The sequence below is a fragment of the Myiozetetes cayanensis genome, unplaced genomic scaffold (assembly GCF_022539395.1).
Source record: "Myiozetetes cayanensis isolate MyiCay16 unplaced genomic scaffold, myiCay2020 scf5-8, whole genome shotgun sequence".
In the NCBI taxonomy this organism is placed as follows: Eukaryota; Metazoa; Chordata; class Aves; order Passeriformes; family Tyrannidae; genus Myiozetetes; species Myiozetetes cayanensis.
The window spans coordinates 76,629,997-76,645,884 of NW_026087742.1; the positions used below are offsets into that span (position 1 = coordinate 76,629,997).

At 41.7% G+C, this 15,888-nt stretch overlaps 1 protein-coding gene across 1 annotated transcript in view; it reads left to right on the top strand.

Moving 5' to 3' along the window:
- Positions 1 to 1,699: 1,699 nt before the first annotated feature.
- Positions 1,700 to 15,888, top strand: part of RAP2A (RAP2A, member of RAS oncogene family) — a 33,800-nt gene continuing 19,611 nt past the window's right edge. The window contains exon 1 of the mRNA XM_050332463.1: positions 1,700 to 2,030. Within this exon, the coding sequence (XP_050188420.1) occupies positions 1,717 to 2,030 (314 nt within the window). The 5' untranslated portion in view covers positions 1,700 to 1,716. The remainder of the gene's footprint in view (positions 2,031 to 15,888) is intronic.

A 15,888-nucleotide genomic window follows, 5' to 3' on the forward strand; every position in this document is an offset into this window, starting at 1 on the left:
TACAAATTCTGTGTACCTCCTTGGTACTGAATATACTTTAATCGCTCAGACGTGTGTGCTTTCCAGTTTACTTTGCTGGTTTTTAACTGCATGGGCATTTCAAGAATTCAGCAAATAATCTTCTTTCTTCTTGACAGACCTAAGCTATGGGCATCCTACTAAGACATATTTGTTTTAAACTTTACAGTTAAAAAAAAAAATAATCAAAAATCCATGGAAGAAAAGCCAAACAGAATGCCCAAGCAAAATACTAGAAAGCTTAAAATACTGCACATAGGCAAGCATTAAACCAAAAGACTTGGACAGAGGACAAATGTGCTCCAAAAAGCCAGAAATACATTTGCCGCTGTTAGGTTTGGAAACATGAAAACAAGCCAACAAGGAAGCAGAACTAGACTTGCCTGGAAAGCAGGCCGACATCACAGGCCTTACTTCAGATGAAGACGTGACAACGCAAAGGGAAGAACAGCACAGCCAGAAATGCAGCACCAGGAGCGAGCTCCTTTTCCAACAGCTTTCAGAAAGCATCTGAACAGCTGACTAACTGCTCTGGCTGAACCTTAAGCCTTTAATGGAAAGGAAGCCTTTGGTCCCTCTATCAAATCATCCAACCAGTGATGTTTGAGGAAAACAAAACCAATAAAAAAAGAAAGGTTAAGGAGTCTGCCTCATAGCAGAAAGACAATCATACAAGTGTGAGCATCTTTCCAGAGCGATACTGGTTCCCATGAGGAACTGTGAATGCCATCTCATCAATCATCTTCATTTTCCTGTTTTGATGGAGCGCTTTTCCCAAACTGTACCACCACCTCTCCTATGCCCCTCTCTGTCAGAAGGGGACGAGAAGGCAGGCACCCACTGGCAACAAACACCTCTGACCATCCCTTTCAGGCACAGCCCAGCGTGCCGACCGCAGTGCGTCCACATGATCCAAGGGGCACTGGATCGCCGCCGTGGATTTTATGGATCCCACTTGCTTTTACACCCACGAGCGGGATTCACAGGGCGGCCGCGGGCACCGCCGGAGAGCCGCCAGGTCCAAAGCTGCCCGAACTTACCACGCCGGAGCCGCCTCCCTCCCCCAGCACAGCGGGAAGCGGAACCGTGGGAGCGCCGGCCCGCTCTGCCATTGGCTCGTCCCTCCCCCGCGCGTGACCGCCGGTTGGCCCTTCCCGGTTGGAGAGGCCCGCGCGGCGGCGGAGCCGGGCCGAGCCCCGGGAGCGGGACGCCGTGTCTCCAGGGCGACAGCGCCAGACGAGGGACGGGGCGGGCGGGGAAGGGACAGGACACAGACACAGGCACAGCACCGGCGCTACCGCCAGCGGCATCACGTGCGGCCGCCGCGCCCGGGGGGAGCGCGGGGGGCACGCGCCACGTGACGCGGCACTGCCCGTCCTCCTCCTCCTCCTCCTCCTCCTCCTCCCCGCTCTTTCTTCCCCCCGTCCCGCCCCGTTGGCTGTTGCCGTGGCGACACGGGAAGGAGGAGGCGGGGCCGCCGCCCCACCCCGGCCGCGCCGCAGCCCGTGAGCGCGGCCCCGCCGCCGGCAGCGCCGCCCAGGAGCCGCCGCGGCGGCCGGGAGCATCCGCCGGGCGGGGAGCGGAGCGGAGCGGAGGCGGCTGCGGCGGCGGGCACAGGGCGGGGCGGCCGATGGCGGGGGGGTGAGGAGGGGCCGTCGGCAGGTGCGGGTCGGGCGGGCGGTCCGCGCTGACAGGAGGATGCGCGAGTACAAGGTGGTGGTGCTGGGCTCGGGCGGGGTGGGGAAGTCGGCGCTCACGGTGCAGTTCGTGACCGGCACCTTCATCGAGAAGTACGACCCCACCATCGAGGACTTCTACCGCAAGGAGATCGAGGTGGACGCCTCCCCCTCCGTCCTGGAGATCCTGGACACGGCGGGTACCGAGCAGTTCGCCTCCATGCGGGACCTCTACATCAAGAACGGGCAGGGCTTCATCCTCGTCTACAGCCTGGTCAACCAGCAGAGCTTCCAGGACATCCGACCCATGCGCGACCAGATCATCCGCGTCAAGAGGTGACTTGCCCGGCGGCCGCTCCTCCGGCGGCCGCGCCCGGCGCCCACCTGCGGCCCGGCCCGCCCCGCCGAGGCCTGCGGGCCGCCCGCCCCCACCCCCTCCGTCCCCTCCTCCCTGCCCCGGTGCCCGGATCTCCGGCCTGGGGGCTGCCCACGCCCGCTCAGGTGCCTGCCCCGCGGCTTCCTTCCCTCGCCCGCGTCCCTCCCGCCTTCCCCCGGGCGGCAGGACGAGCCCCCATCCCGCCGCCCCCACCGGTGCCGCGCCCGCAGCCCCGGGCTCCCCGTGGGCGGGCGCCGGCCCCGGGGCGGCGGAGCGGGGGCAGGGGCCGGGGCTCTGGCGGCTTCCCCCGTTCGCCCTCCCCCGTTCGCGTGTGCGGGGAGTTCGGAGTGCTCCCGTATGAAATGCGGCGGAGAAGCTGGGCAGAGGCTGGAACCGGGGGGCGGATAACCAGTTCCCCGAATGTTGTATCGGGTCAGCCCTCGAGTGCACTTTCTTAGGGGACGTGCCGTGGCCGATGTGCAAGGGGAGTACCTGGATGCTTTCGTGCGGCAGACGAGATCTGCCTGTTCATATACCTGCATAGGTATCTCCATGAACTTCCCGCTCTTAAAAGTGCAGGACGCCAGCCTCTTTCTCGCTGAAAGTGCCGGCTGTGAGCTTTAGGCCTCTTGTGTGCTGGTGTTTCCCTTAAATTTCCCACGGTGTCGTTGCCAGCCGCTCTATTAGGAACGAACCCACAGCGGTGAAACACTGGTGCCTACTGCCAGTTTGTTTTTCTGATCGCTGCGTTGTTTAGATGTACATCAGTCAGTCAGATGTCGGCAGCTGAAATGCAGCCGGTCGCGCTAAAATAAGGGTAAATGCACCATTTGAAATCATAGCAACCGTTTGAACCGTAGCATAGATGAGAAAATGCCGCTGGCCAGATCATCGCAGACAGAGATCTGTTATTGCCCGTGGAGAGAGGTTGTAATTATATCGCAGAACTGGTTGTAGCTTTGGCTTGGACATCTGAAAGGGAAACCCTTGTAAATAACTTAGTTGGACCACAGCCGTTGGATTTGCATCTTAATGTAGAGAAGAGCATAAAAGGTGATGATGATGATGATGATAATAATGGCTAATTGTATGGTCGGGTATGGTCTGTTCACAGAAACTGCCATTCCAGACCAAGGCCTGGGGAAGATGTATTTTGAAATTGGGGAGGAGGGTGAGTAGGGGAAAGGGGAGGGAGGAGGCAAAGCACTGCTATTTTTAAGGGCTTGCAACTTTTTCGTAGTGGGTATTTCTTAATGTGTGTCCAAACTTTTTCAGTTAGGAGATTTCTAAAGACCAAGGTAATGGCATTATTTTGAATTTATCATGAAAAATGTATTTTCAGTATCGCTGCCATCCTTACACTGCACATACCTTACAGAAGAACATTTTAAAGTAGTTAGGGTAGACTTTATTCATTAATAAATGCTTTTGGTTTTCCTATATTGAATCAGCAATATAAATTCATTTATGTGAATTTATATGTGTAGCTTTTGCAGCTTTCGTTGTACCTTGCAGTGGAACGTCTGCATTCAGACCCCAGCTGACAAGCTATAGATAGGTGGAGCAGAATGGAAAGCAAGTTGTACTTCCATAGTTACATTGACTCAGCACTGCTAAGAGTGGGTCTAAATGCTGCTCTTATTTTAATTCTACCATCTCTTTTACTGCAACACATCACCTTTAGGCTTTAGGTTAGTTATTTTGTGAAACATATGAGCAACATTGGAACCTAAATTTCACTTATGCAACCTAATTTAAAAGCCCCTGAAATCCTGAAAGTTGTAGCAAATCCAGATAATTTTAGCTGAGTTGTAGTTGAAAGGAGTATGGTGTATTAAAAAGATGTAATTTCAGCAAGGGTAACAGATTTTTACTTGTTAACTTCCCTTATCTTATGTTTGTGGGATGTGGTGGTGGTATGTTTGGAAACTTAAGTTAACAGGCAGTGTAAGACCTACCGTGCTGTAGACTTAAGCTTACATCCTTCTTACCAGTTAAACTTGAAAAATGCGTATTTACAGATAGAGTATGTGTTTGTGCAAGAACTCCCAAGTTGTAATTTACAGTTGCACAAATGCATTTAATCCATAGTCCTAATCATAGACCTGTTTACTTAGGGATTTTGGATGATTTGTACCTGAAAATGACAACTTATATGCTTGTCTTAATACAAACCCATGATCTAAAAATGTCTGAACTTTCATTATACTTTAAAACCAATTGGCCAAGTCTCTAACTGGTAGGTATTTCTGCATTTTATGTGTGGTCCTTGGTATTTTATTTTATTTTTGGATGAAAGAAACCCTGTGTTAATACATAATTAGAGAGCAATTTGAATTACTCTCCCAAGAAGTAGAAAAGCCAGGTGAAAGTCCCTCTTCAGGTTAAGAGATGCACGCTTGAGTCTTTACTTCCCTTGTCTAACCACCACATACCAGGCCAGCCAAGCTAAGCAAGTCCTTTTCTCCACCTGATGAAGCTGAGTGACCTTAGAGGAATGAATGACATGTTTATGAATGAAAGAGGGGAAACAAGTGGGCCTTCACTTAGCTCTGAAGCTTAGTGGTTAGAAGAGATTGAGATCACTCTTGCTGCTATAGTTTCTGTTCTCATTAAATGCCTTTTTAATACTGGTGCATAAATAGGTTTAGAAACAGGTCTGAAATCCAGGTCTCCCATCTTGCAGAGAATGCTCCTTATGGCAAAACTATAAAGTTGAACTTCCTTGTGTAGTGTATGTAGGCCTTACATCCCTTTCAGTTGTGGTGCACAGCTGATAATAGCTTTTAAACAGGTCATTAAAATTCTTTCCTGGGAAATGTTTTAAATGTAAACAATATTTTCAAAGTAAATAAAACATTTTTGTCTAGATCTTTCTAAAAGCAAGTCTGAGTACTTTACCATCAGTAAGGGAGCCCTGTCAGTTCTGAGTGGATAGGTGCACCCCTAGCAGCTCTGCCTAGACAGAGGATGTGGAGGAGGGAGAGATTTCAGAAGTGCACACTGTACTCTGGGACAGAGTTTCCCGCTGCGCAGAGTGCTGCTGGCATTGGATGAAGGATCATGGTGGTGCAAAATCACAGCTGCTGCTCTTCTTCCTCCAGATGCTGTGTCTTAGAGCAGTACCTACCCAAGGAGTGGCTTGGCAGTAGCTTCTACTGTACAAAGCAATCACTTCTGCAATCAGCTCTTCTTCCAGTGCCTACAACTGGCCCTGTTTGTCTGGGACTTGTGCTTTAGTGTCAGTATATGGGGGGCAGGAAGCTGGTGGTGCCCTAGGTGAGTGAAGCTGGGGATACCTTGTTTTACTGGATTAAGGAGTGTAATCACAAGGTAGGAGGACAGAGGGATTGTGTCCTCATGTATGTTGGTGGGTTGTGCAGAATGAGGCCAAAGGTGTATATGCATATAAATATATACCTTTATATATATAAGTACATATGTAGGAACTTGGGAGTGCCTCCGTGCTTCTTTGCTGTTATCCCTAATGATGATAGCTAAGTAAACAGTTTGGGAGGTCTGATTCACTGTGCAATTGGTTGCCTATCTGGACCCTTCTTGTGCCAAATATGTCCATTAAGCATAGTTTCTTCTGATTCTTGCATATGCTGAGGGTTCGTACTGCTAGGAAGATGGAGTGTACATAAGCATAATATTTTTATGTGGTAGCTTTGAAGACTACTTACTTTCTGCATTCAGCTGCTGCTTTACTGCCTCCTGGTGAGGTAATACACAAAGTATGTTACCTGTGCATTGGTAGGTGCTGCAGCTCTGGGACCTTTCTTAGATTTATAAGCTTGGCAGCAAAGAACTGTCTTGTTTTATGCTGCAGACAGAACTCCCTATAGTTTCAGAATGAGCTGGTTTCTGGAGAAACCTTTTATTTGTGAGAGCAAGGCTAAATTGGATGAGTGGGCCTGTGCCAGTGAAGGTCTGCAGTGAAGGAAGAGCAGAAGCTGTGAAAAGAAACAGATTGGAAGTGGTACACCCTAGTTAGATATCAAGGTTTAGAAGTAAGTAGTGAGTATGCAGATCAAGCAGTGTAAATTTTGTTTGTGGAAAAAGGAGTTGGGTAAAGAGTTGGGTTAGAAACATTTTTGTGTTTGTCTCTTGTGTGATCAGAAAGCTTTCTGAAGAGAATCTGCTGATATTTACCAGATACTGAATTTTAATTTAGAAGAAGACTTTGCAATGTTTTTCTATTATAAAGCCAAATTTAAACCTCACTGGGTTATCTATTCCAGTTGCTTGTGTAGCCTTCAATAATATAATTACTGAGCTTGTCCTTCAGGCATTTAATTTTTTTTTTTTAAGTTGAACCCCATGAAACAGGAAAGTATTATTATTTCTATTTAAGAAGAAAACTAGAGCATAGAAATAGAAAGAACTCAAAGTTAGTTCAGAATTCTTCACTTGCGGTAGTTTCTCTAGATGTCTGACCAGTGCTTTAAAGACAGGATTGTTGTGTTCTTGTTTTAGAGACTAACAGAGCCTACTTAAAGCATTTCTCAAAAATACGATTTTATTTCAAGTAGTGAAAAAACCTGCTTTTCCTTAACCTGTTGCTTTTTCTCTAGAAGCCAAAGACTAGAAAATTTATTTATTTAGAATGGCTGAAAATGCAGACTAAATTATCTAAGTATATTGCTGTGGAATATCACAGAAACATGTCTTTGAGTTGAGAATGTTCTTTGTGGCGGTGGAGTTTATCATCAGGATGACAGTCTGCCTCCCAGTCTAGTGATTCTGTGTGGTAATTTAAAACATTTCAAATTATTGAAATTTATCAGTTGTGAAATCATCATCTTCAGTCAGTGGAAATTGATGTATTTAGTGAATTAATAGAGATTAAGTCTGGAAAACTATAGTTGAAATTACAAATTGCTCAAAATTCTAGTTGAAAATATTGCTTTCCTAGTAGTATGAAAACTAAGAATGGTTTTTATTCAAAGAACATAAGTCCTCTTTAAACAGAGTTGAATTTTCTAGTTTTCTGAAATTCTATGTATTTTGCATCTTTATTTTAAGAAAATATTTTTCCAAATTTGAGAAGTAATTAGAGAATTCTTCATAAGCACTGCTGTAACATATTCAACCACAAACATGGCTCCAGCCTTCCAGGAAGAAACACTGAAATGTTTGGTAGAAGTGAAACTAAGAAAATTCTGTTTCTTCGTGAGTTTATTCCTTACTATATGTAAAGCTTGACAAATGTCTAGAGACTTTCATAAGTGATAGCTGTGTGAAAATGGTAGAAATAAGGACAGACATAAATCCTGAAGTCTTTTTAAGCAAATGTTCTTTTTCTTGCACTAATTTTGCTGTAGTGTATTGTTTTGAATACAGTACTCATCTTTATGTGAAAAAGGTAATAAGCATGGGCCAGTTCTCCATAGGATGCTTGGCCAAGCTGCCAGCCACTCTTGTGCACCCATCAGATGAAATTTAGGACTTCACTGGAAGAACAGATTAACAGATTTTAAATCTCAACAAACACTTGTACATATTTCTGAGAAAATGCAGAAAACTGGATGAAATTCTGGCATGGTGCAGACTTTGGCCATGGTGTTAAAATATTTAAGTAAAACAGAAGAGCTTTTTTTTTTTTTTTTTTTTTTGTTAAGGGACACTTCTGAGTGGCTGTTTCTGAGGTGAGAACCTTATCAATTTATAAGAACAAAATGCAAATATTTTAAGCATCAGTCAACATATAAAGAGATAAAGAGGTGGTGAGCACAAGCAGTCAGTCGTACCTCATTGACTCTATATATCCTTCAGCTGTCTGGCCACCTCTTGTGTCTTATTGAGGAACTGATACATAGATTGTGCCCTAGAAAGTGTCTGTAATAGAAAGAGTGAAACTTAGATTTATGCTCTGGTGTTTTCAGAGTAACTAGAGACAGAAAGAGGTGTTGTATTGAGTTCAGATTTTTTTTTTTTTTTTTTGGTGAATCTACTTTTGTTTTAATTTGAAATTAATGAATTTATTCTGTCAGATAAAATTATAGGTTCCTACATACATCCTATAATTCATATATGGACAATCCTCTAAAAATGTCTCTGACAGTGTGCAATTTTAAGCTATAGAAGGTTATTTTAAAGTTGCTTGGCTTAGTCTTAAATATTTCAATGTGCTTGTGCATCTTTGGAACATATAACCTTTAATGTTTTCCTGTAGTAGCATTTGAATTAAATTACATACTTGAAGAGTTTTTTTGACTCTTTCCCCCCACACACTCTCCCACTCTCACTTTCTTGATAATCTGAAATATTCATATTACTTTGAGTTTCTTTTCAGTGGAAACCATGAAAATTGGAGACAATGCTTGTAGCCAGAGTCTTCTAATACATTGGGATTTTTTTGCAGCCCCCCCCCGATAATTGTATAGATATTCCTTTCGAAGTTTTACTTATTTTTCTTTGTATGGTAAAGTGACATGATAGTTTCCATATGTGGACACTGAAAATAAATCTTTTTATCCCCTCCTGCTTTTTAGGTGTTCTTTGGACTTTTATTTACCTACAAAGCCAGGTAGGCAAGCTCCTTTTTGTATGTGTGTTTAGTTTAGATCGTGCTAGTTTAGAGTATAGCTTTTTTTTTTTTTTTTTAACGATGCCTGTATTATTTCGCATCATATTCTGATTTTGGGTCTTAATTGCTGCTGTAGCTTACGTTGTTGTAGAGTTGTGTGAATAAATATGGATAGTTGCAATTGTCAAATAGTAGAGCAGTATGTGGCAAGACTTCTTAAATATGTTTTTGGTTGTGCAGTACTGCTTGATTGTGCCTTTGTTGTAAAAATGCTATTTAATGGGTTAAAGACCAGATATAACAGTGACTGTAATGGCTTTCATAGCTTAGTTCAATAATATAGCATTAATGCTTGGGGTTGAATGTGTTCTGTCTTGCTCTTAAGTTGTTTTGGCATAGATTTTTTCAATGAATATTTGGAAAATTTTGTTTTACAAAATCATTGCTCATTAGAATTTCTGGTTTTTCTTTTGAATTTCTGTTTTGCTTAGAGGACAATAATTCTTGAAGTACTATTTTTTGTACCTAACACAGTTGGGAGTAACTGTCAACTTTTATTTCAGAATAATTATTCAGTTGGATAGTGTGTGGATAGAAGCAAATTTAGTTTTTTGTTCAAATATAAAACATTCTAGGTAACATTATGTTTAGTTAAAACTCTTGTTAGCAGGGATACTTTTTAGACTGAAATTTCAAAAATAGACATTATTTGGCTATTGAAGGTTTTTGGATGAAAATGTGGAATATCTAAGTGGGTGGGTCTCTCCTAAAAAGTCATTAAAACCATCCCTTTTCTAGTTTTCTCCTTAATAATTGAGTGTCAGGGTTTTTATTTTTTGCACCTAAGAATAAACCTGGGGTTACTGGTTATTTAATTTCTGAAATATTGCAAGTGTTGCTCAAACTTTTTTTTTCCTCCGTGTAAATTGTGTAGGTGGCATGTGATAACGTTTTGAGAGAGAATAGGGAAGCAATTTGGATTGCAGTACTAAATTATCCTGGCACGTAGTGACTTGTATAAAGATTTATGTGATTGATAAGGTAACAAGAACTACAGCTATCTGCTTCTATATGTTCTCTTACTCACTAACTTCCTGCTGCTCTGTTTTTTCATTTTGGGTTTGTTTTGTTTTGTTCTTGTTTTGTGTTCCAGAGGTTTCCAGTACAGGACTAGTATTCAGTTTTTGCTGCACTAAGGCAAACACTATAGTTTAGGTACAGTTTACAATGATGAATGCAACTCGAACACTTTCTTTGTCAATGGGTTGGATGCATTTTGGCAGCTGTGTTGTCTTAAATCCTAGTCTAGACAAGAGAATTAAAGGTGTGTTACGAGCACGTTATCCTTTCTCAACATTAATGTCATGGGACTCATTCAATTAGTTGATGCTGTACTCTTTAAAAATGCATTGGTGACAATATTTTAATTCTTGTCTTGATTAGCCCTAGAGCAGGTGAAATATCAGGTGAAGGACAAAAAAAAGGAGTGTGGGTTTTTGGAGTTGATTAGCTTGTTTTGAAATGCCCCTTTAGTCTTGTAGATAGAGCTTTAATAACTTCAAAAATATTATCTTCTGCAGAAGTCAGGGTAATGAGGTAGACATTGAAGCATTTTTAAGATATTAGAATGTAATAGCATAGGGAAGTGGTCTAGGGTAAAATAAAATACAATTCTTACTTTACAGAATGGTTTGGGGACTTCCCATCATTATTCGACTTAACAGGTAGCCAACTTAACTAAAAGATTAATAGTGTTTGAGATTCCCATGTGAGTTTCAACTCAACTACAATTTAATTTGAACTAGAAATGAATTGGATAAGGGTGCTGAACTAAAGTGCTCTGAATGTTGTGAAGAAGAGCTTTGGTCCTGGATCTCTGTTTAATGGCAAGAAAAGACACTTTCAGGAAATAGCCAGAGATCATTGCTGGCCCTATATGCATGCTTGCTGAATGATGAGCAAGTTTGGGTAGGAGAATGTTTTAATTATTTGCCCTCTTAATTCTAATGTATTTTACTGTTTGAAGTATAAGCCAGGATTGATCAATCTACTTAATCTGATTAGATCTGGTTGCAGTTTCCAGCACTTCTGTAACATCTCTTTAACTGATGTACAAAATGTTACTTGAAACATTTTGTAAATGTGCAAATAGATGGAATGCTTTTCTCTTCTGAAAAAGCCATGAACTTTATTAGACCTATCTAGAAATGCATAAAACTAAGTCTTTCATCAAGAATTCCTTTTCTTTTAAATTTTCCTTACCATGCTTTTAATTTCATTTACAAATTTTAGAAACTCCTTGGTTTTGTTAGAACAAAACAGTGAATACAAAATGTTTGTGTTTTATACCATTTTCCACAGAACTGATGAATGAGTGGGGGAAAAAAAAATCTGTTTTTTATTCACCCATCTCTGTATTTAATGATGCAGAATCCTGAATGTGTGTATTTTTTTGAACTATGGGACAGCAGTCCTTATTTATATACTGCTACTTGTGCATACCTGTTTTTAAGAAGGTATGTTTTCAGTGTGTTGGTTACTTTCTACTACCAAAAGGACTTGATGTATTAATGGGTTTTCCTAGTGGTAGTCTTCTATATCCAGGTTCAGAATTTGCCCCCCTTCTACTGTAATAATTCTACTGAAGACCAGTCACACAGTGATGTTTTGTGTTTTAGTTGGGGAGGGGGGGCTTTTACCTTCAGGAATACAATTCCTTTTTTGAAAATAATTTGGAGGGCAGAAGATAATCATGTTGAACTCTTTCTTCTGGAGCATTTTATCAGGTGCCATTCATACCCTTCCACCCTCACAAAGGAAAAATCTAACTGGTCTGAGTGTTCCTCAGTCTCCGACCAAATCCAGGCTCTCCATCTTGCTGCTTAAAGAAGGCATCTGCTGTGTTAGTCTCGGATGCAGTTGAATTCTTAGTAGCTGACACGCAGGTTACTCCCTACAATACCTGTAAGACAGAAGAAGGAATGACTCACGTTCTGCAGGGTTAATGCTGCAGTCCACTATCGGAATCCAAGCGATAATGTGGAATGAATTCTCCCATTGCTTTTGTGCATTTGGGTGTGGTGTTAGGTTTGGGGGAAAGGGAGTGGGGGGTTGTGATTGTGGTACCACTTAAATCTGTTTGATTTTCTTAGGTTCTTTAACAGATATCCTCCTCAGTAAGTAGTGAATGTTTTTGGGGTAGGAAAGGTTGGTTTTGGTTTTGTACCAAGTGTGCAGGACGCAGGCAGACATCTGTCTTCTGAATATGCAGTGCTCTGGAAGAGAAGCCTTTTTTTAATTTTTTTTTTCCCCGATGCCAACCTTCTCTTTTCTTGCATTTCATTGAGAAATAAATGAGGAATGGGTCTTGCAAAATAGCTTAGTGTTTCTTTTCTGTGTCATTTCTTTAGGAATCTGTTTTGATTTGAGGTGTGTATTCCTGTTGCAACAAACTACTCGAAATATCAACTCATATGCAGAATTTCTTCCCTTGAGACACATACCCACTCACTGATCAAAACACTTAAATTCTGAAAGAATGGGAGAAACACGCAAGTCATCATCATGTATGTCATCGTGGAGCAACATCTGACCTTTCCTGGAATATTGTGGTCACCCGGACTAGGGAAGTCTTCTGGTGACCACTAACTGTATGGGATAGCAATTTTGCATTTTTGCAGTGACTTCTTAATCTGAAGTGAATAAACAGTCCTGAGAAATCACCAGGTTTCAGTCCCTGGTAATCTTTCTTCAGCTTGTACATCTGATCTTTTTCTATTGTTCCCCTGGGATTTGTGAATTTGCCTTCATGCATTTGTATATACCTTCATAGTGGCTTATCTTCAATAGGAAGATTGAAGAGTATTTTCTCAACCTTACTTGTAGCTTAGTGATTAGAACAGCCTTCTGGAAAAAGCAGATGTGAAACTCCTATAACCAAAGAAGGTGTGTGGTGCAGGTCTATCACCCCAGTGATCAGGGCTGTAATTGATGTGTTGCTAAGTTAAATGTGAGAAACAGCATTTGCCACTACTTGCTTTTATTCCCATGGCTTTTTGTGGAAGTGGTATCTGTTGTGGGTTTTCTGAATATCTTATTGTTGTTGTGTTAGTAGACTCATGGAACAGTGTTTAGTGAATTAGGCTTCTCGAGGGACTTGGCTGCTTGCATGCCTCATCTGTAAATCCCCAGAGAGCTTAGGTGTGCTTTGGTTCCAGTCTATGGCTCAGCTGGGCTCCCACATCTGTAGGCCATCAAACTGCTACCTTGTTTTGACAAAATAACTTCAGATGGGTGCAGGCTTTTGAGAATTTAAGTGGGTAGGTAAGAAATTTCATGGAGCAGTCTCTTGGATATGGTTCTCTATATTCTTCTGGAGTCCTGGTATGTTTAGCCACCTCAGTTTTGCTTTCGGACCCAGAAATATTTGTCATCAGAATTCATTTTTGTCTTTACTTCCTGCTTCTTCACATCAGTTTCATTCTCTATGGTTTGAGCAGTGAATTTCTGAATGTCTTTGTATGGATCTTGTTAGTACAGAGTTTTGAGTAGATCAGAGACTTGATGATCGTGTCATCCACAGCATGAGCTTATAACAATTCTTGTACTTCAGATATCTTCCTTCTCTAAAAAAAGAGTTCTATGCACACATTATATTATATTGCTGATTATAATGTTTTATTTGGAGTAGAATCTGCTTAAGTGGCTATCTTTATACAAAAAGCTGTCTGAGGGATGGCAGACTCTTTCCTAGGAAGAAACTGGAGGAGCAGATGATATCAAGATAGCCTGTTGAGAGTCCATGTAGTTTTAATGTTAAGTATCAAACAGGAAGAAACTTTGAGTAGTTTCCCTTCATAGGCATCTCTTCTGTCTATCCTTAGTTTGGTTGTCTGCAGCCTCACTTAACATTAGAAGCTGCAGATACTCAGCAGTCTATTTTCATACCATCTGTTTCTCCAGTAGCTGTTAGAGGTTGTCCATATGAGAAAATCAATAGCCTTCTGCTCCTTGGTTCTCGATGTTCCAGAAAATTTAGTCATGGTGTCACATTCTAGAATTTCACTCAATTCAGATATTCCCAAATTTCATTCAAACTGCAGAGAAGCTAGGCTGCTGTTTGATGTGGTGAATGGGTGGCTATGTTTTGATGGGATTAGGGTTGAAAAATCCTCTCCTACCTTTAAAGATAACATTATGGATCAGCTGATAATTTCAGAGTGGATGACGATATCTAATGGTCTTGCCTGTAGTCAGTCACCATAGACAACATAGTTGTTCCATGTGGGATTGTGTAACCTCCATTATTTACTGAAATATCAGTCTTATGTAGCTACAGCAAATTTCTCTGTTTACCATCCAGCAGTTTTCAGTCAAGGCTCTTGTAACTCTTTATTTTGAGTGCTCTCTGTAACCATATTTCATAGCAACCAAAGTCAGATACTTGCCAGCCATCAGATCAGTCTGACAACCACTGTTGGCAAGGGATGCTGTTCCTGTTACCACTCTGAGTACCAGTTTTTAGTTAAAGGTCTGGCGTTATTGTGGAAACTGTCCTGCTGCCACTAGGCCCTTTGCCTCGGATTCTGCACTCCTCCCTGGAGGATTATTGGACTTACTCCTCATCTGTGCTAGGGTGGTGTTCAGCAACCATGGTGAGCAAATGTCGTCCTTGGACAGCCTCCTGATGGACTGGAGCTACTGGTCTTTTAATCCTTTTGGTTTACACTTTTGGTTACATTTGTAATTGCCAACAGCTCAACTGCTGGGCAGCTGTAATGGTTTGTAGCCAGGACACATAATGTGAACGTTTAATGAAAAGCAGGGCCCTTTCTCAAGGGAGGGAAGTGACTGGCACTTGCAGACAATTTAAACCCTCAGTCACACTACTAAATTGTAGCAGACAAGTTCAAAATACTATTATGTGTCTAAAAATTATGTCACAAGAAGCTCAAAATAAGCATCATGGTAGCCTCATGATGGAAAGGTAGCTTACCCAGACTGCTTCATCTTAATGCTTTCGTAACTGTTTGATTGAATAAATCCACATAATTCAGGTTTTAGCTAGCAAAGTTTACAATATAACTGTGTTCTGGAAAGGAAAACAAAATATGTGGAAAGCTAGAGTCAGGGTACTTGAAGTTAAAATGTCCAAATTGCTCTGGAACAAGAAGAAAGAGGGAAGGAGGGTGGTGTGTATTGCAGGGTTTACAGGTGCGTCCCTAGACTTGATAGGGGGACACTGAGAAGAAAAGAGTGAAACCTCTGGTTACAAAAGTTTTGCCTCTGGGAAGAAATGCTGCCTCTTAGCCTTAACGTGGGAAAGAAGGATGAGTTTTTGAAAAAAATAAAGTTTTCTTTCTGCGGCTTCTCAAGAACTTGGTCATTCAATAGGATTTGCTCTTTATTGCAGAATACTGCCTTTTTTTCCTGTATCTTGTTCTCATAAACTGTATTTGGGAAAAAAAATAATAACAAAAAGGCAACCTTTATTTAAATGAGATAGGCATTTTCAAGAAAGAAAACAAGTAACTTGGTGAATGTTGAATTCTCCTTCAGATAGTTTTTAGTCAGAAATAGTGACCACCATCATGGTAGCTTCATCTTCCAGAGAGGGACAATGGAAACCTCAGTCTTGGATGAAAGCTGAGAAGGCACATCTTGAAAGTCCCTTATTACTCTAAAATTAAGCAATTGTATTGCCTTCCTAGCTGGGATAATTGGACTGGTAATTGAAGTCTACATTCTTCTCCCAGAGATGATCAAAACGCCTTCCTTTGAAAGACTTTCTGTCTGTCAGCAAGAAATGTGGTTAGATTAAAAGGACTGGGAACAGTCTGGGTTTCACACCTCCGCACACCCCTTCATATTAATTGGAATGGCCTTTCTGCATAGGACAACTTAATGTGGAAAAAATAATTAGTGGACTATTTTCAGGAAATTCTAGTTACCAATTAGTGATTCAATGAAGAAGGTATAATGGACACGAGGGTAGTATGGTACCTTTAAACATAGTCTCTGTCTTAAAAGGAATCCAACTTTTTCAAATATTTTCTTACCATGATTATTGTTACTTTTGAGGGTTAACTATACAAATTATCATCCTTTCTGTACCTAGAATGTGACCAGCAGACATGGAAGTATTGGGGTAATATTTTGTCTCTCAGAATAAAACAAATTACATACTTCTTTAAAAATAAGTTTGCTCAGAAATGTATGTTCATATACACAAATATATGCATATATGTGCAGAGAGGGTTTTCAGTCTTCTAGCTTATGAGGTCAGG